The sequence below is a fragment of the Vulpes vulpes genome, chromosome 1 (assembly GCF_048418805.1).
Source record: "Vulpes vulpes isolate BD-2025 chromosome 1, VulVul3, whole genome shotgun sequence".
Classification (NCBI taxonomy): Eukaryota; Metazoa; Chordata; class Mammalia; order Carnivora; family Canidae; genus Vulpes; species Vulpes vulpes.
Genome location: NC_132780.1, coordinates 115,597,430 through 115,618,168, shown reverse-complemented (window position 1 = coordinate 115,618,168; position 20,739 = coordinate 115,597,430). Strand labels below are relative to the sequence as shown.

The 20,739-nt window shown below is 36.7% G+C and overlaps 1 protein-coding gene across 4 annotated transcripts in view; it reads right to left on the bottom strand.

The window, feature by feature from the left end:
• GRAMD1C (GRAM domain containing 1C) overlaps positions 1–20,739 on the bottom strand; it is an 86,962-nt gene that overhangs the window by 35,497 nt on the left and 30,726 nt on the right. For 2 of the 4 annotated variants that reach the window (XM_072723537.1, XM_072723553.1), the window contains one exon: positions 16,870–16,950. The exons of 1 other annotated variant lie outside the window; for it this stretch is intronic. In XM_072723537.1, the coding sequence (XP_072579638.1) occupies positions 16,870–16,950 (81 nt within the window). Of the gene's footprint in view, positions 1–2,535; positions 2,923–16,869; positions 16,951–20,739 lie in introns of those variants that run through there. One more of the 4 variants, XM_025990077.2, reaches the window with a different exon arrangement.

Sequence of the window (20,739 nt, the reverse complement as noted above, 5' to 3'; positions counted from 1 at the left end):
TAAAATGGCCTTTTCATAGAATAGTTTGTTCATGCTATCTGGCAGTCACTAATCTGCAATTTAAATTCTACAATTCAACCAGTCTACCGTGACCACTGCATCAGTAGTCAGAGTTCTAATCATCAATTCAGAACCATCCTCTTACTTCATAATGTATCTGAATATTTTGGCCATTTTAAAAACTTTATATATCAGTAAACTGTAAGTTATATTTTCATAAAGTATAAAAGGCAGCAGGCTAAAATTCGAGTATTTTCTTTGACTTATTTTTAACAAATCCAGCGTGTTCTTTCTTTGTAGGTATCATAACAACTGATACAAAAGACTCATGCATCACATAACAAAACAAAAACAATAATAGTATGATAACCAATGGTCTGATTTTTAGAAACATTTAAGGTGGTTAATACACGAGTAAGCAAGGTAGAGGGAGACAGCATAACACCTGAGGCAACTGTTGGCAAGATTCTTTATCTCTCTCATTCATTCAACAACTATTTATTTAGAACCTACCAAACACGTATCACTGCACTAGAGATGGAAGATAAAAATGATGTACTAGTTAAGCTCCCTGCTCTCAAACAACTTATAATATAGTTGAAGAAACATGAGAGATTTTAAGTTAAATATGATAGGCCATAATATTAAGTACTAAAGTACCGATAGAATCACAGACTTTAAAAGTCTAAAAGCAAGAAATATTACTGTGGATTAGGGTGATCAGATAAGGCTTCACACTGGAGAGGGTTTTCAGCAGAGCTGAAGGAAGGACATGAATGGGGAAAGTGGAGAAATGATATTTTGGGAGAGGGAAACCAACATACAAATACAGAATAAATAAAGAACATAGGTAATACTTGCTTTTTAAAAAAGATTTATTTATTTTTATTTTAGAGAGAAAAACACACGCACATCCTTGCGTGGATGGGAGAGGGGCAGAGAGAGAGAAAGAAATAAAATCCTCAAGTGGACTCCCCACTGAGTGTGAAGCCCAACTTGGGGCTCTATCCTGAGGACCCTGGATATCATGACCTGAGCCAAAATCAAGAGTCAGTCACTTAACTGACTGAGCCACTCAGGTGCCCCAGGTAATACTTGTTCAGAAGTCAGTTAGTTTTTCTATCTAACTGGAGTAAAAAAACTTCAGTCAGAAAATAACAGGGATAAAAGATAGGGAGATTTAATGGACCCAAAGCATACATATGCCTTAAATCCCTCCCTGATACTCCCCTTGATGAATGCCACTTCTTTTTTCTTTCTCCTTGTTTCTTCTCCCTATTTAGTGGCTATGGTATCTTTGTTTGTTACATTACCCTAGATGACCTTCATTATATTTCATGGAAACTCAAAGAGATTAAGAATAAAATTTCTGCATTACTTTCGAATTTGCCATAGCCAGACTACTAGAATTCCTCAAGAGTAGTTGATGAAAATTCAGATATTATTATCAATACTTCAAAAAATCAAAAATATCCAAACAGTTACCTACAATAAAGTTATTCAAGCTAACTAAAATGTCAAGGCTCTTTGGATCTGAATTACATTAGCCTTGAGTAATTATTTAAGGCTGATAAGACACTCTCATTGGAAATAATATTTGTCTAATAAACAATAATGTTCTAACATTTTATTATTTAGTATACAGCATTTGTTTGATGACAAAGTCTTTTGAAGTCTAGCATCCATAAAAGAAAAATAAAAAGGGTCACTAGCGGTAGTGAAAGTTAAGGAACCACTGTCCTTGATCCTAAAGATATCCCCCACACATTTCTTTTCTGACTCCCACTCCAGAAAAGCATTTGTGATTAGCAATTAGTTCATATTCAATAATTCAATTTTTCAAAGACATTATCTTTTAAATACCTTCAGTTCATAAATTGATGGTTAACTTTATAAAGAGAAACAAGAAATATTTCAATATACTTGTGGAAGATTGACCTTTTATAAAAACTTCTCTGGAATAATAAATATCAAACTATTCCAAAAAGGCACTAAGGAAGTAGATAAACTAATGATAAATATTCAGACTGCTTCCTAAGAGTGACAGACATGAAACTTAGACGTAAAATATTAACAAAAACACAATCATACTTGACTACATAAATAAATGTTTAAAATCTATTATCAAATACTATCAAGAAATTAACAGTAAATAGGGTAATATATTTTATCTATTAGTTTATACATATATGACCTTTTATATATGAAGTATATATTTATATATACAAATATGAATATATAAAAGTATATATAAAGTATGTATATATGTAAATTAATGGAAAACAAAATAGAACTCATTTAGTTCACCATCTTTTTTTAAATTCGCCATTTTATAGATCTGCTCATTTGTTAAAAACAATTTTTTCTACAAAGTTGATCAGAAGTGACAAATACTGTGGTTATTTATAGTCATGCTGAATATTTAAACATTAAAACATATACCCAGACTGATATTCATAATTCTCTGAATAATAATTCTCTAAATAGGTCGTTCTAAAAAACAACCTAAATTTTAAACAAAGGCTGACCACCTACCTGCAAACAATGGAGACTCTCCCCAGTTCAGCCTGCAGAGAGTATTTGAACAAAATAAAGATGAACCGAGGAGCAATCAGATAAGACTCAAAAGTCAGAAGATCAATTTCTGGCCCAGAAAGCTTTGTATTCTAAGTGTTTTGCAAAGTCTGTATCTGCAGTAGAGTTCCAAATATTTCATGACAACTATGTGAAATTACTGCTTCAATCTTCTCTTTTTGTTATGAGTGTTATGAGAGGCTTTTCCTTATGAAAGACCAGTTCTAGAGTTTAGAGCACATTTGTCACTTCCTGGTCGGTAGTATCAGCACTCTTTCCAAGGTTGCAGGTCAGAATGCACAAGTGGTAGTTAAACCTCACTCTACAGGTTCCTAAGCCACTCCTACTAGAAGAGGATAGGTAAACAGGGTTTTATTTAAAGGGACAGTTCTCAGTTTCTCAATAGAAACCATAAAATGCCAATGAAAATATCTTGCTTGTGCTCACTTACGTAAGATGACTACTGCAATATTATTTCAATCTCATTTTAGAGATTAAATATATTATTAAGGGCTAATTTTTTTTCTGCATGCTAACATTCTCTATTCAACTCTGGCAATGTCATCATTACTTCTTCATATGCCATTTCTTCAGTATTGATGTAGCAGCTCCATCAGACTTGTGCATTAATCCTTTACAACTATCACAGATTGTTATTTCTTGAGTATTATAAATTGGAATGGCAGGATATAGCAGGAAGAGCAAGCTATTCAGTCAGATTGAGCCATTGCAATAAGAACCCGGCACATTATTCATCACTGAAAAGTTTACATCTTCATTACTCAATAGTTCTTTCCTTTAAAAATATGTTTTACTTTCTGCAGAATAATTTCCTGGCAGGGACCTGGTCTGTAATAAACACTACAGAGAGTTTCATCTACCCATTACAATTGATTTCCCTAAAGAAAAATTTTCTAAATGAAAAATAAAGCTTGCCCCAATTTCTACCTGGTTTTTCCATTTAATTTAGTAAGGTGTATAGACAACATCAAATGCTACTCAATGAACTGCAAAGATATCTTTTTGGGGGGATGCTAAAACCTAATCATCTTATGCAATAGCAGAATGAGGGACCAGAGCAACACTGGAGAATACCCCTCCCTCAAACTGAAGAAGGCACATATGGGGGCTAGAGTCACTGTCTAAAAATTAGTGCTTTTGACATATTATGGTAGTTCTCACAGGCTGAAACTATAGATAGAGATCCTTGTCTACTATGGTAACCAAATTGTTATGAGAAAAATACAAATTAGCTATATGGAAATGATTTTACATACTTCTGCTAAATATAAAAATCCCTATAGTAAACGATGAGTATATAGCAAATTTAGTACTAAATTTAAGGGGGCATGTAGAACCCAAGAGTGAGCCCCAAGAAAGCCTGGCATGCAAAAGGCTAACTAGAAGAGGAGTGTACAACAAAAACAGAATGAGGGAAATACCAGAAAGCTAAGAGGGAAGTCCAGAAAGAATGATGTCATGGAAATCAAGAGAAGAAGGTGCTTCAAAACAGAGGGAGTGTATAGTAGAGTGGAATGTTGCTGACAGATCAAGTACAAGGAACACAGAGATGGCAAGTACAAGTGTCCCAAGGAGTGAAGCAGCCTGGCAAAGCAGCTCACCACGACTAGCACTGGTGGTGGGGAAAGGAGCAGAAGGCGTCAGTGGGGAAGGGGAAGCAGCCAGAGCATCAGGAGCCTCATGTGCCCTGCGGAAGAACATGGAGTTTACACTGTTAAAATATAAAAAGCTACCTACTAGTTTCACGCAGAAAAGTAAAAAGTCCAAAACTGTATTTTTGAAAGATACACCTTTAAAACTATTATCACTTTGGTAACAGATTACAGTGTTAAAAACGGATCATTCGGAGATTATTGTAGTGGTTCAAGCTAGTTAGTGAAAAACATGACATGGTTGGAAAAGAAGAGGTGAGGCGCAAGGATAGTCCAGGTTTCTGGCTTCCTTCCAGGTAGAAGGAGGTACACTTCACTGACCAAAGGAAAATAGGTGGAGGAGTTCTACTAATCAAAAAGATAAAAAAGAGGGAACAATATAAGAATACAAACACTTCTCAATCACCAGGCTATTATATAGAAAATGTGACTAAAATAGTGATTTTACATTTATTTTTTCCAGGTAGGTCTGAATGTTGCACTACTGGAAAACTTCTAGATTTCCAAGGCATTCCAAAAGAAGTGAGATCACTGGGGAGAGGCACAAGAAAGAATAAGGGGATTTGATAAGGGTGAGGAGTCTGCAGGAGAAGGCTGGATAACACTCTGTCAAAATGTTTCAGAATTGACATTAACTTCGTAAAGTGACCCCTTTTCTGAGAATGGGTCAGCATGCCAGCGCCCTGGAGCTGCACTCAGAGTGGCTGACTGTAACAAGCCACACTCACAGACCGCATACATATATTCACTCAGTGGTAAACAGGCTAATGCACAATAGGGGGACAGTCCTTTCTAATCGCCAGAAAACTTTCCTTCTGCCACACTGGGTGCCTCAACATCTATCTTGGCAGTCAGGTATTAGTAATCAGAAATTTGCATGATAAGCATGGAATCAGAGCAAAGGTGGACAGTTTTCAAGGTCCAACTGTGATGTTGGTGTGGCCTGATGATTCATCTCTGTGACTATTTTTCTGTCCTAAGTCCTAAGTTCTTGGCCTAAGTCCAGCCAAGTCCCTTTCAGACTGATGTATTCTTTCTTTATATATACTAACACAATCAACTGTTTTATTTTTTATGTTTTTTTACATATTTGTGTATATATATATATATATATATATATATATATATATATATATTTTTTTATTGGAGTTCGATTTCAATTTGCCAATATATAGTATAACACCCAGTGCTCATCCCATCAAGTGCCCTCCTCAGTGCCCGTCAAACCAACTATTTTAAACCCATTTTCTTCCCCAATGCACCTGAGCAACAGGACACCCTTTTGTCATTCTCCTATTAGCAATTCCCAAAACAGAAGCTGGAATGACAGGTATCATAATTTGGAGAGGAAGGGTCGGTATACATCTGAAGAGCTCCTCTCATCACTACATCCCTAATTCTGACACATGCCCCTCCTTCTGCCCTTAAGGAGTAAATTTGAAAGCTATTCTTTTTAAGCCTTAGAATTTAAAATGGTGCAGACTTTTGCTCTCAAGAGGCCTTTGATTTAAATAACCACTCTCTAAGCATCCTCAGGGCACCTCAGGGGGCTTAGTTGGTTAATGCTCCACTCTTGATTTTGACTCAGGTCTTGATCTCAGGGTCATGAGATTGACCCCAGGATGGGCTCTACTCATAGCATGGAGCGTGCTTAGGATTCTTTCTCTCACCCTCTCCCTCTGCCCCTCTCCCCACTCTCACACACACTCTCTCTCTCTCTAGAAAAAATAACAATAATTACTCTTAAATTTGCATGGAGAGCTAGCTTCATAGCAGCCCCCATGTACTGGCAACAGTGACCATTATTATCTGAGAAAAAAATAGTCAAAAAGAACATTTTGATTCTATGCACATCCTGTCTGTATTGTATCAATAATCCTAAATCCAATAATATGATAGTATCACTGGGAAAATGAAAGGATTAAGATTTGAGCCTTAAAAAAAAAAACTTCTAAGTTTTAAGCCTTGTTAAAAGGAATCATATATAATCCTGTTTTCTTAACAATTCAAGTATACAGAAAATAACATTCCTTTGGCAACTGAGGAATCTTTAGTGTTTCAAGATAATCATTTGTTCTTAACTCAAGAAATTGAGTTAAATGAACAACTTAGGGCATACCTAGAATGATGTTTCTGTAACTAAATGCCTGTGTTTTCTCCCCATCATTTTGCATTTTCCTTGAGCAGAGAATTGAAAAAGTGTTGTTACTTAAATGTAATGATTATCTGGAGTCTAAATCACTGAGGTTTTACTAAATTGAGTCAAAAAGTATTTATTGAGCATCAGATATTTATAATATAACCCTATAACTTATTGTCCATTTTTGAGAATAAAGGGCACTATTGACAGAGTGCCAGATGATAGTGGGTAAATAAAGATGTATGGCAAACCAGCTATACAGTAAACACTGCACTTGTCACTGGACATAAAACAATGAGCAAGACATATGTGGTCCTTATCTTCAAGATGTTTATAGTCAAGCAAGGAGAACAAAGAATTATAAGTGTAATGAATATTACAGAGGAAAAGTGCAAGATGTTATATAGAAAGGTGAAGGAATGGACCTGATTAGTTTTATTAATAAGCATCACTTCAAACTAGAGGTGGCAAAAGAAACAGGCACAAAGACTGTGTTTGAAGATCTATTGTAGGGGGGGAAAGGCAGAACATTTAAGAACAAGGAAGATGTATTGAGATGAAGCTGGAGTGGTGGCCCGGGGCCAGATCATGGGGTCTCTATAAAAAATTTTAGATTTTTATTCCAAGGGAAATGGGTATTAAGTAGGAAGCTAATATTAGCAGTTATACATTTAAAAAAAAAGATAAATGTGGCTGTAGTATTATTCACTTTCTGTGAAATATAGCAAATATTTTAGGCTTTGTGGACCATTCGGTCTCTGTTGCAACTACTCAACTCTGCTGCTGCAGTGTGAAAGCAGCCATCTATATAATACACAAACAAATCAGCATGGCTATGTTTCAGTAAAATTTTATTCATGGAGAGTGAAATTTGAATTTATCATGAAATATTATTCCTTTTTTGATTTTTTAAAAAATGGTTTAAAAATGTAAAGCCAGGGGCCCTTGGTGGCTCAATTGATTAAGTGTCCAACTCTTAATTTCAGCTCAGGTCATGATCTCAGGGGTGCGAGATCAAGCCCCACATCAGGCTCCACACTTAGTGCTTAAGATTCTCTCTCTCCCTCTCCCTCTGTCCCTCACACCCCTAAAAAATAATAATAATTAATAAAAATATTAAAAAATGTAAAGCCATTCCTACTTGGCGGACCATACAGAAACAGGTGGCAAGATTGTTTGGCTCTGATATAGAGCATGGAAGGAGTAAGAACTTTTTTTTTTTTTTTTTTTTTTTTTTTTAGGAGTAAGAACTTTAAACAAAATAGCTGAGAGTGGGGAAGGGCCTAGAGTCTTATCTTAAACCATGGTCGTATAGCTATTTACAAAAGACAGAATCAATGAATTGTTTGTATCAAAGAATGTAGCTGCCACTGTCTTTTCGCCCCACAAATCCCAGACACCCCATGTACTGTCTAAAAAGAGAATACTAAGCTCAAAGGTTGTGAACTAAGCTGAAGCTATAAATTACTGCACAAATAACCACAGTGACAGTTTAAACACATGTCTAAACATTGAGGATTTATGTTAAACTAAGTAAAATATCTGAAATAAACTGTTCTTTCTGAAGCAGTGCATCAGAGGAACCTTATGAATGAAAAATATATATACTTTTATTTTAAAAAAAGATTTTATTTATTCATTTGAGAGAGAGAGCATGAGTTGGAGGGTGGGGGGTGGCAGAGAGGGAGACTGAGAAGCAGACTCCCTGCTCAGCAGGACCCTGGGACCATGACCTGAGCCAAAGGCAGATGCTTAACTAACTGAGCCACCCAGGTACCCTGAAAAAAAATGTACTTTTAAAAGCATTCTTTCTCAAAGGCACCATATTTGTCTCCAGTTTTTTCCCTCTTTTTGTGGATTTATTTTATTGGAGAAATCAATAAAATACACACAAAACATACATACACACGATTTTAAAATCATTTTGTTGCATTTACCTAAATCTTTTTTCTAGATTAATGTGCTTTGTTTTTAAGACCGTCTCATGTAAGAAATAAGCTAAGCCATATTTACTCTTACTCTCAGATTCTGAATTACAAGTAATCATAAATATAATATTCTGAATTTAGACTCTCAAAATATTTTGAATATATATGACATGGTATTCAAAGGACTTGTGTGTTTTATAGAACTTTATAGTTATGCTGCATATTTTATGTTTTTTGCTTTTCTTTTTTTAATAGTATTAAAAAAGATCAAGAAATCACTTTTTAAAACTAGAGCCACTTGGGTGGCTCAGTTGATTAAGCATCTGCCTTGGGCTCTGGTCATGACCCTGAGGTCCTGAGATCAAGCTCCACATCAGGCTCCCTCACTGAGAGCTTCTCCTCTCCCTCTGCCCCTTCCCCTGTCCATGCTCTCTCTCTCTCTCTCTCTCTCTCTCTGTCTCTCTCTCAAATAAATAAATAAAATCTTAAAAAAAAAAAGCGAGAAGGCAACTGAAGACTGTAAAACTGCAGACAATACTAAAACTGCACCAAGCACCTAGCATTGTGCCTGACACCTAACACTTCATAAGCAGGAATTGCTATTATTGTTACAGATATTAGTATGTTTGGGGGAAAAAATGTTCAAAGGTCACTAGGAGAATACAGGAAGGGTAGTTTTGTTTTTGGTTTCTAGTTCCTTTTCTGGGTGAATTCTACAATGTTTAAAATTGAGTTAGGGCAGTTTTAAAACAGATCTCACCTCCAACTTTCATTATGTTCTGTATAGTACTAACACACAATATGCTTAAACATTGATTTTATTTTGGCAAACAGCAAAAATGGTTACCATTCTGTTTATTAAAATGAGAGTATGGGGGAGGGTGCCTGGGTGACTTAGTCGGCTAAGCATCTGCCTTTGGCTCAGGTCATGATCCTAGAGTTCCGGGATTAAGTCCCAAGTTGGGCTCCCTGCTCAATGGGGAGTCTGCTTCTCCCTCTGCTCCCCACGCCGCCCATGCTCTCTCTCTCTCTCTCTCTCCCTCCCCTTCTCTCTCAAATAACTAATATTTAAAAATAAATAAATAAAACAAAATGAGAGTATGGTGTCCACTTGAGATAAAGAGTTGCATGTTCAATGTGAAAGATAACCAAATATATCAAAGATTTGAAACAGATAACTATGGTAAAGATGGTGATACTCCTCTTGTACACACCAAGAACACAGGTGACATCACGACCTTTTCAAAGAGGGTTAGATTTTATTCTCAGCAAGTAAATGCTTTGGTAGCCTCAGAAGTACCTTGGAATTACCTTTCTTTCTTCCACTTCAAAGAGCTTTTAATTTTTTTTTCATTAAAGTTCAGATTTCAGTTTCTTCCTTGACTCATCTGTAAACCTGAACTTTATCACTTCCCTGGAGTTACTTGTTTTCATAAGGATATATCCCAACTTTCTCACCTGTGATGAACTAAGTGGGATTTGGGAAGGACACACAGATCAGATGCATACCCAAATGCAGCAGCAGCCTTTAAATCCTTGTTAGAATGAGTGAATGCACCTGGAGGATTTCCAGAGCACTCAAAAAACTTGGCATTGGAGGGTAGCATTAGCCAGGTCCCTAGGGCAACAGTAAGAGCAGCCCACTGTAACTGTAACAATGCATCGGAACATGGCAGGCCTAACATAGGAAAAGAGACCTCCGCCAGCACAAACTGGAAAGGGCAACACAGGGCTCTAGGGCAGCAAGACTTCGTGAGGCCACTCCATACTCCTGCAGGTGGCTGCCAAGGCCACCAGACCTAGCACCCCATGGCCCACCACCCTGAAGCATCGCACAGGCCGGGAGCATGGGGCTCCAAGGAGCCAGGGTGGCCAATTACCAAAAATACTCATGAAAGTAGGACAAACTTGGACATGGTACTTCTCTGCCAGCCTGTCTCTTCCCTTAAGGAGGGAGGAGGGACTGGGCTTGAGGGATGGGACTCCCCCACCCCACCTCCTCCTCCATCTAGGGACATCCAAGCCATTTCTCCATTTCCCCAACACTCCAGGAAAGTGAAAGCATCCCAGTGGGACACTGTTCAGAAGTCCTTGACCAGAGCAGCTGCCACAAAGTTTGAAAACCATTCAACTCTAAGAGCCATGGAGGCACAATTTATCCACTCCAGTGAGGGGCTTAGCTGGAGAGTGGGGAGAAGAGGTAAAGTTCTGGCCTGCGGTGTTTAAATTCCAGCAACAAAGGAGCCTTTCTTTTTTCTTTTTTTTTAAATTTATTTATTTAATCATGAGAGAGAGAGACACACACACACACAGAGAAAGAAAGAGGCAGAGACACAGGCAGAGGGAGAAGCAGGCTCCATGCAGGGAGCCGGACGTGGGACTCAATCCCGGGTCTCCAGCACCAGGCTCTGGGCTGAACGCAGTACTAAACTGCTGAGCCACCCGGGCTGCCCTCTTTTTTCTTTTAAATATTTTATTTATTCATTCATGAGAGACACAGAGAGCGAGGCAGAGACAGAGGCAGAGGGAGAAGCAGGCTCCATGCAGGGAGCCCGAAGTGGGACTCCATCTGGGAACTCCAGGATCACGCCCTGGGCCCAAGGCAGCCCCTCAACGGCTGAGCCACCCAGGTGTCCCTAAAGGAGCCTTTCTCATTAGCTGAAAATCTCCATTCCACCCCCATCAAGCCATTTTTTTTAAATGACAGATTTATTGGACTAGAATTCACATACCATAAAATTTACTTTAAGTGTACAATTCAGAAGTTTTTAGCATATCCTGAGCTGTATAACTATTACCACAACTTTTAGAATATTCCATCCACCCAAAAGATACCCAAATCCATTAGCAGTCACTTTTCATTCCTTCCTCTTCCTGGAAACAAATTGACTCTCTACTTCCATGAATTTGCCCATTCTGGACATTTCATAAAAGCAGAATCATTCAATAAATGTTCTTTGGGGCCTGACTTTTCTTCACAAAGCATAATGCTTCAAGGTTCATCTATGTTGTAACATGTATCAGTACTTCACTCATTTTATTGATGAATAATGCTCCATTGTGTGAATACAATATACATTGTGCTCATTCATCATTGATGAACATTTAGGATGTTTCCACTTTTTGGCTTTCTGAATAAGAATATTCAAGCGCAAGTTTCTATGGTGAAGATACACTTTTCATTCTCCTGCATAAAAGCCTAGGAGTGGAATTGCTGGGTCATGCAATAACTCTCTTTAACATTTTGAGCAACTGCCAAACTGTTCTTCAAAGTTTTCAAAATTTTACAACCTCACCCCATGAGAAATCCATTTCTCCATATCCTCAGCATTTGTTAATGTCTTTTATTTCAGCCATCCCACTGGGTGTGAAGTGGTATCTTGTTGTGGTTTTATATTTCCCTAATGGCTAATGGCATTGCACATCTTTGCATGCACTTATTGACCACTTGTATATCTTCTTTGGAGAAATGACTATTCAAATCCTTTGCCCATTTTTCTTAATGGATTGTCTTTTTCTTGTTGAGTTGTAAGAGTTTTTTTATATGTTCTGAATACAAATACCTGATCAGATATACAACTTGCAAATATTTTCTCCCAGTCCATGAGCTATCTTCACTTTCTTGATGGATACTTTCAAGCATAAAAGTTTTTTTAATTTTGATGAAGTCCAATTTATCTATTTTTTTTCTTTTGTCACTTGAGCTTTCGTGTCATATCTAAGAAACCACTGTCTAAAATCCAAAAGTTATGAAGATTTATGGCTACAGTTTCTCCTGAGAGTTTTATACTTTAAGATCTTACACTTAGGTCTATGATTCATTTTTAAATAATTTTTGTATATGGTCTGAAGCAGGAATCAAAATTCATTCTTTTGTATGTGTCAATTCAATGTATGTGTCTCAATACTATTTGGTGAAAAGACTTCTTTCCCTGTGGAACTGTTTTTGGCATCCTTGTCAAAAATCAATTTAGGGCTGATAAGTGAAAGATTTTATTTTTGGACTCTCAATTCTATCCCATTAGTGTATATGTCTACACTTATACCAGCTGCCTTGATTATTGCAGCTTTGTAAACATCAAAACAAAAAGTGCAAGTCCTTCAATATTATGGACTGCATTACATTCCCTTAAAATTGATACGTGAAGCCCTAAACCCCCAGTGTGACTATATTTGGAGATAGGGGCCTTAAGGAGAAAATTAACGTTAATGAGTTTGCTAGGGACTGAATTATGTCCTCTCAAAATTCATATGTTGAAACCCTAATTCCCAACGTAATGGTATTTGGAAGTGGGGCCTTTGGGAGATAATTAGGTTTAGATGAGGCAAAGGAGGGTGGGACTCTCATGATGGAATTAGTGCACTTATAAGAAGATAACAGAGAGTTTGCTTGCTCTGGCTCTGGCTCTCTCCTTCCTTCCCAAGCTGTGTCAGAACCCAATGAGAAGGCCAGGAAGTGTTCTCACCAGAACCCAACCAAAGCTGACATCCCAATCTCAGACTTCCTGCCTCTAGAACTATGAGGAAATAAATTTCTGTAGTTTAAGCCGCTGGGTCTACAGCATTTTGTTATTGCAGCCTGAGCTAAGACAGAAGTTGTGAGGGTGGAGCCCTACCTTAATAGGACTGGTATTTATATAAGAAATACCAGGAGTGTGCATGAACAGAGGGAAAAGCCATGTGAGGACACAGTGAGCAAGCTGCAAGAAAACAAGAGGGGTCTCACCAAAAATTCACCCTGCCTAGTCCAAGATCTGGGACTCTAAGCATCCAGAAGTGTAAGAAAATAAATTTACATTGTTTAAACCACCCAGTCTGTAGTATTTTGTTATGGCAGCCATAACAGACTAATTAATCCAATTTTGTTCTTCTTTTTCAAGACTGTTTTGACTATTCTGGGTACCTTGCATTTCCATATGAATTTTAGGATCTGCTTTTTAATTTCTTTTAAAAAAAATGCCAGTTGGGATTTTGATAGGGATGCATTGCACTGAATCTGCAGATCAATTTGGGAAGTATCACCATCCTAACAATATCAAGTCCTCTGATCCATGAGCATGAGATTTTTTTTCACTTGTCTTCTTTAATTTCTTTTAACAATATTTAATAGCTTTCAGTGTTCATCTTAAAGTTCTTTTATTAAATTTATTCCAAGTATTTTATTCTTCTTGATGTTATTATAAGTGAACTAATTTTTTGATTTTTGCATTGTTCATTGTGAGTGCATAAAGTATAACTGATTGCTGTATTTTGATCATATATTCTGCAACTTGCTGAACTTATTAGTTCTAATGGGTTTTTACTGACTTCCTTAGAATTTTACATATATAAAAACAAATCATCTGCCAGTGGAGATAGTTTTATTTCTTCAATTTTAATCTGGATGTCTTTTACTTATTTTTCTTCCCTATCTTCCCAGCTAGAACCTTCAACACGCTGTTGAATAGAAATGGCAAGAAGGGACATCCTTGTCTTGCTCTCGACCTAAGGTGGGGAAGCATTAGTCTCTTGCCATTAAGTATGTCAGCTGTTTTGTTTTTATCATGAGAGGATGTTGGATATTGTCACATGTCTTTTCTGTATTGACTGAGATGATCACATGGTTTTTGTCCCTTATTCTACTAATATAGTATATTACATATACTAATTTTCATATGTTCAATCAACCTTGTATAAATCCTACCTAGTCATGGCATAAAGTCTTCTTTTATATGTTGCTGAATTTGCTTTGCTAAATTGGTTTGGTTTTGTTGAGGATTTTTATGTCTATATTCATAGACAAAATGAACATAGACACAGTGAACATAAATATTGTCCTGTAGGTTTCTTGTGATGTTGTCTGGACTTGGTTATCAAAATAATAGTGGCGTCATAGACTGAATTGCAGTGAAGTATTCTTTCCTCTTCTTTTTTTTGAAATACTCTGTGAAGGACTGATGTTAATTCTACTGTAAACATTTACCAGTATTCACCATCTAGGCCTGAGCTTTCCTTTGTGGGCAGATTTTTTTTATTGCTAATTCAATCTCTTTCCTTGTATAGGTCAATTCAGATTTTTTATTCCTACAGGAGTCCGTTGCAATGGTTTATAACTTTCTAGTCACAAATCTGTCCGTTTCACTTAGGTTAACTAATTTGTTGGCATACAACGTTCATAGTATGAACCGTTTTCATTTTGAAAGGTCAGTAGTAATGTTACCAATTTCATTTCTGAATTCAATAATTTTAATCTTTTTTTTCTTAGTCTAGTTCAATTTTATTGACCTTTTCAAAGAAAGAACTTTGGGTTCTGTTTATTGTCTCTGTTTTTTTTTTTTTTTTTTTTTTTTTTTTTACTATTACATTCATTCTGTTCTAGTATTTAGTATTTCCTTGCTTCCACTTGCTTTATGTTTAGTTTGTTTTCCTTGCTTTAATTTCTTACAGTGGAAAGTTAGGTTATTGATGTGAGGTCATTCTTCTTTTTTTAATATGGGTATGTATAGTTATAAAATCCCCTCTAGGTATTGCTTTAACTGTACCTCATGAGTTTTGATATGTTGTGCTTTTGGGTTTTTTTGTTTTTTTTTTTTTATTTTTTATTTTTTTTTTATTTATTTATGGTAGTCACAGAGAGAGAGAGAGAGAGAGAGGCAGAGACACAGGCAGAGGGAGAAGCAGGCTCCATGCACCGGGAGCCCGACGTGGGATTCGATCCCGGGTCTCCGGGATCGCGCCCTGGGCCAAAGGCAGGCGCCTAACCGCTGCGCCACCCAGGGATCCCTATGTTGTGCTTTTGTTTTCATTTAACTCAAAGTATATTCTAAATTCTCTTGTGATTTTTTCTTTCACTCATTGGTTATTTAGGAATGTTCTGTTTAATATCCATTTTTTATGAATTTCCCAAATTCTGTTATTGATTTCTAATTTCATGACATTGAATTATTTCAATCCTCCTGAATCTATTAAGGTTTCTTTTATGATCTAGCATATGGTCTGTCTGGAGAGTGTTCCATGTGTACATGAGAAGGATGTATATTTTGTTTTGAATGGAGTGCCCCAGAGATGTTTTTTAGTTCTAGTTTATAGTTTTGTTCAAATCTTCTATCTCCTTGTTGATCTCTGTAGTTGTACTATCCATGATTGAAAGTGGAGTACTGAAATCTCCAACTATTCAACTTTTGTTGAATTCTCTATTTCCCCCCTTTAATTGTGCTAGTTTTGTTTAATATATTTTAGGGCTCTGTTATTAGGTGCATATAAGTTTATAATTGTTATGAATTCCAAATGGGTTGGCCCTTTTTATTATTATGAAATATCATAACCTTGTCACTACTAAAGTTTTGTCTTAAAGTCCATTTTGTCTGATACTACTGCAGTCACTTTCACTGTCTTTTGGTTTCTATCTGTATGGTGTATTTTTTCCCATCTGTTTGTATCATGTTTCATATAAACATGTTTCATATAAACATCATATAGTTAATGGTTTTTTTCATTCTTTCTGCCTACCTCTGCTTTCTGATTGAAGTGCCTAATCTATTTATGCTTAATGATTTAACATAATGTCTGCCATTTTGCTATTTGTTTTCGATGTACCTTATGCCTTTTTGTCCCTCTATTCCCCCATTACTGCCTTCTTATATGTTAAATAGATAGTTCTAGGGTACCATTTTAATGTACTATATACATTGGTGTTTCATTTACCATATATTTAAAGTTATTTTCTTGTGGTTACCCTGTGGATTGCAGTAGTTCCCCCTTATCCACAGGTTCATTTGCCCCGGTTTTAGTTACCCACAGTCAAACACAGTCAAGAAGCAGATTGTCCTCCTTCCAGCATACCATCAGAATGTCAGTAGTAGCCTAAAGATACATCACAATGCCTGTCATTCACCTCACTTCACTTCATCATGCAGTCATTTTATCATATCATCACAAGAAGAAAGATAAGTATACTACAATAAAATATTTAGGGAGAGATATCACATTCACATAAGTCTTATTACAGTATATTGTTATAATTATTCTATTTTATTATTAATTACTTTTATTAATCTCTTTTTGTGCATTTGTAAATTAAATTTTATCATAGGTATGGATGTATGGGAGAAAACACAACATATATATTGGGTTCAGTACTATTTGCAGTTTCAGACATCCACTGTGGGTCTTGAAGGGGAGACTATAAAAATTTTTTTAAAAGATTTTACTTATTATTCATGAGAAACAGAGAGAGAGAGAGAGAGAGAGAGAGAGAGACAGAAGCAGAGACACAGGCAGAGGGAAAAGCAGGCTCCATGCAGGGAGCCTGACATGGGACTCGATCCCAGGTCTCCAGGATCATGCCTTGGGCTGAAGGCGGCGCTAAACCGCTGAGCCACCCGGGCTGCCCTAAAATTAACATCTTACCCTAACTATGGATTCTGTTTTGCTTCATGTTTCATCTTAGAATTTGAACAGTCTAGTCAAAATGAACTCCAGAAAAATAAAAAGGAGCTTTTCAACTCACACTGTTGAGGTACAGACTGTGAGGTTGCTATTATAAGAAGCACCTGCCTCTGGGATGAACACTTACCTTGTCTAACAGTACATTCTGCCACAACCTAAAGATACTGAGGTAACTTCTATCTCTGGCACCAAAAGATGTAAAGAAAAACTGCAAAGAAAAATAATAGGATAATTTTAGTGTCATTAAAAAAAAGCAGGTGTGGGGGGCAGGGCAGAGTGTCTATCATGAAAATCTGTTGGCACTTACTATGGTTAAAGCAACCTCATATATTATTTTTGTTTTACTCTTTGGTACCATAGGAGAAAAACAGGTAATTGGTGCATGAACAAGGTGTCTTTAAAAACTATCTTACAGGATCACCCGCATGGCTCAGTCTGTTAAGCATCAGACTCTGGTTTCAGCTCCAGTCATAATTTCAGGGTCGTGAGATTGAACCCCACATTGGGCTCTGCACTAGCATGGAGTCGGCTTGAGATTCTCTCCTCCTCCCTCTACCTCTTCTCCCACATACTCACGCTCTATCTCTCTCAAATAAAATAAAATTTTTAAAAACTGTATCTTACAGGAAATCTAATTTTCAAGAAGCCTGAAACAGGTATTTATGTAGATATAATTTAACTATTACAATAATCTTAAAAACTTATGAAAAAAATAAATTTTATTAATTCTGAACTTTCCAAAGGATTTGGCGATCATTTGAGCCAAGTACACATATAGAATTTTTTTAAAATACAAGTAGGGGCACATAGGTAGCTCTATTGGTTAAGTGACCAACTCTTGGTTTTTCAGCTGAGGTCACGATCTCATGGGTCATGAGATGGAGCCTGCCTTGGGCTTCAAGCTCAGCAGGGAGTCTGATTGAAGATTCTCTCCCTCTGCCCCATCCCTCTACTCGCACACACATTCATATACACTCTCTCTCTCTCAAAATAAATGAATAATCTTTTAAAAAATTCAAGTGGGTTTCAGAGATCAACTTACGGATCTTAATTTCAAATCATATCATCTTTCATAGTCTTCTAAAAAAATCCAGAAATGCTTAATTTCAACTAATTATAGATATAAAACAGCCATGTTAAAACTTAACTTTGCTTTGAATGCTATAGAAAAAAAATAGCATGTTTCAATCTATAATTCTATGTTTGCTTTTAGCCCCATCTCTTCCTCTGCATTTAATTGATTTTGCAAAGTCATGTTTTAAAATAGGCTTTTATGAGAAAATCTGACAAGTGACAGCACTAAATACAGTCTCTCAGTGTATCATCTCTTCCGACCCCATAGTTAGTGACTTTTCATGATTGAGTAGTTATTTTTAGGGATGAGAAAGCTCAGTTATATATTTGATTTGCTAAATAAAATGTCAAAGAAATAATATTTTGGGTATTTACACTTTTTATATAAAGACTTTAAAGTGCTATTTTCCAAATAATAAATTGAAATGTTGCTATGTAATACTCTTCATAAAGCAAAACTTTTCATAACAAGGATATAGCTAGGAGATTTTCCAAATATAATTCCATATGTAATATGTGGTCTAGTGATGACTACTTACTATCCTCTATTTCCTTTTCTTAGACCAAACTGTTTTGGTTTCTTGTATTATTATGTTCTTATAACATTTTGTTCAGATATGTAGATAAGAAAAATCTCCTAGTCCATCCAGTTCCCATTTCTTAAGCTAGACAACTTGCTATCAATTCTATCCATTCTTGTACACATTCTACCACTTAGCTCTATGACTTTGGGTCACTTTCCTTTTCCTTAGTTTCCTCATCTGAGAAAAATAAGAATAATCATAATAACAAATTTTTGTGAGAATTAAGTGGGAAAATATCTGTAAAGAATTTAAAACAGTATTTAGAACAGTATTTGTTTGGCAAATGCTAGTTGTTGTTGTTATTATTAAAATTAAAATGCTTGACCCTGAAATTTCACTACATATGTGAGAAACAGTCACACATGAGCTTAAGAAGGCAGTGTCAGGCTATTCACTGCAGCACTGTTGATAATAATAAAATATTGCAAGTGAACTAATGGTCAAGGAAACCATGGTAAATTCATTCTATGAAATAATATATATATAGCACATGAATAAACAGAAATAGCTCCATCTATATGTGCTAACCTGTGACTCCAAGAGATGTTCTTTTTAAGAAAGGAGAACCGAAAAACAACATGTATAAAATAGCATTACTTTAAAAACAAAGCAAAACTATATGTATGTGTATATATATATATATACATTTAAATATGTGTGTACACACACACACACACACACACACATAGACACACAAAGGAAAAAAGTCCAAAAGGATACATACCAAACTGCTGACAGTGTTTGCCTCTAGAGAAGCAATATGATTGGGGACCACAGGCATGGAAAGAAGATGTTAGTTTAAGAATTGTTTGATGACTTTGTTGGGGAATGCAATGTATTCCTGTATTGACTACAAAATTAAGAATATGTATTTTTAGCTCTTCTTCCCTTCCTGAACAGTTCAGCCCTAAAGCTGTTGGTGGAACAGAGAAAAGTAGGTATCTACACTAGAGGTGAAGATAGGGAGAAAGAAGCTGCAGTAGCCCAAAACAATGTCAAAACAGAAAAGTTGAGGAGGTTGTCCACATAGAAGGGTCACCCTATGTGGGGTGTCAGAGCCCAAATAGGTAAGATGGGCCTCCATGTATGAGGATGATCTGGAGCATGGCGTTAGAATAAGAACAGGGTGATGGGCATAAGTCAGAGCCCACGGAATGTGATGGTGTAAAGAGGTAGCCTGGTATGGGTGTCAGAGCCCAAGCATGGTGAAGAATGTGATCATGAATGGGAGTAGCCTACAAAAGCATGACAGATGAGGTGAAGTGTGATGGAGTCCATGAGGGTGGTTTTGTGCTGGAGGGTCTGAAACTGAAGGGGTAAGAGGGGCAACCACATACAATGACAGATTAGCATAGAATATTGTGCACAAGCAGGGAATGGAAGGTATCCCTTTAGGAGGTGACTTGGTAGAGGGTAAAGTGAATACAAGGAAGGGACTTAGTACAGAGTGTCAGCCTAAGCAGAGTGAGGGGAGCTTTCACTTGGTGAGAGCTTCTGTGTTGTGATGGGATGGGCAGCAGCCTGACTTGAAGTGTCAGAAACCAAATCACATAAAAGGGCATCCATGTTGGGGGGCATCTGGGTGGCACAGCCAGTTGAGCATCCAACTCTAGGTTTTAGCTCAGGTCATGATGTCAAGTACATGAGATCAAGCCCCAAGTCAGGCTCTGTGCTCAGCACAGAGTCTACTTAAGACTCGCTCTCTCTCAAATAAACAAATATTTTCAAAAAGAGGAGGGACACCCATGTGGGGAAGGAGTGGCAAAGGAGAGGAAGACTGGTTACATAGAGGCCAAATGATCAAATAAGTAAATATACTGAGGATAATGGGAGCCTGGTTTCTCACAGTCAGGGAAGGGACTTACAAATAGGAAAAAGCAAAAACAAAAATGAAGTGGTGTTTGATAGGAATAGAGATATCACAGTAAATTCATGGCTTATGAAAGATAAGTAGACATTGATGAACAAGTGGGTATTTATGTGTGTATATTATATAATTACATATATATCACATATACCCTTATTCTGACCATTTAGCAGGCTCAGAAATAGTAATACTCCAATAGCAATGAACATACTGGCTTCTAATATCAGTCTCCCCTTAAAAGGAATCAGGACTCTTTGGAGAAATGACTGATTCCAGGGCTTAGGTAGGGAAAGCCTGTAACATCTTATGCCAAAAAAAGCAAGGAAATGCTCAAGTAATGCTGAGAATAATCAGGACATTGACAGCCTCCTGTTGCCCAAATTTGGGACTATTTAAGCATCAAAATAAATAATGATAGTATTAAGGGCATACTGATATAAGTAAATGAATGCATACATTTAAAGTCTGATGA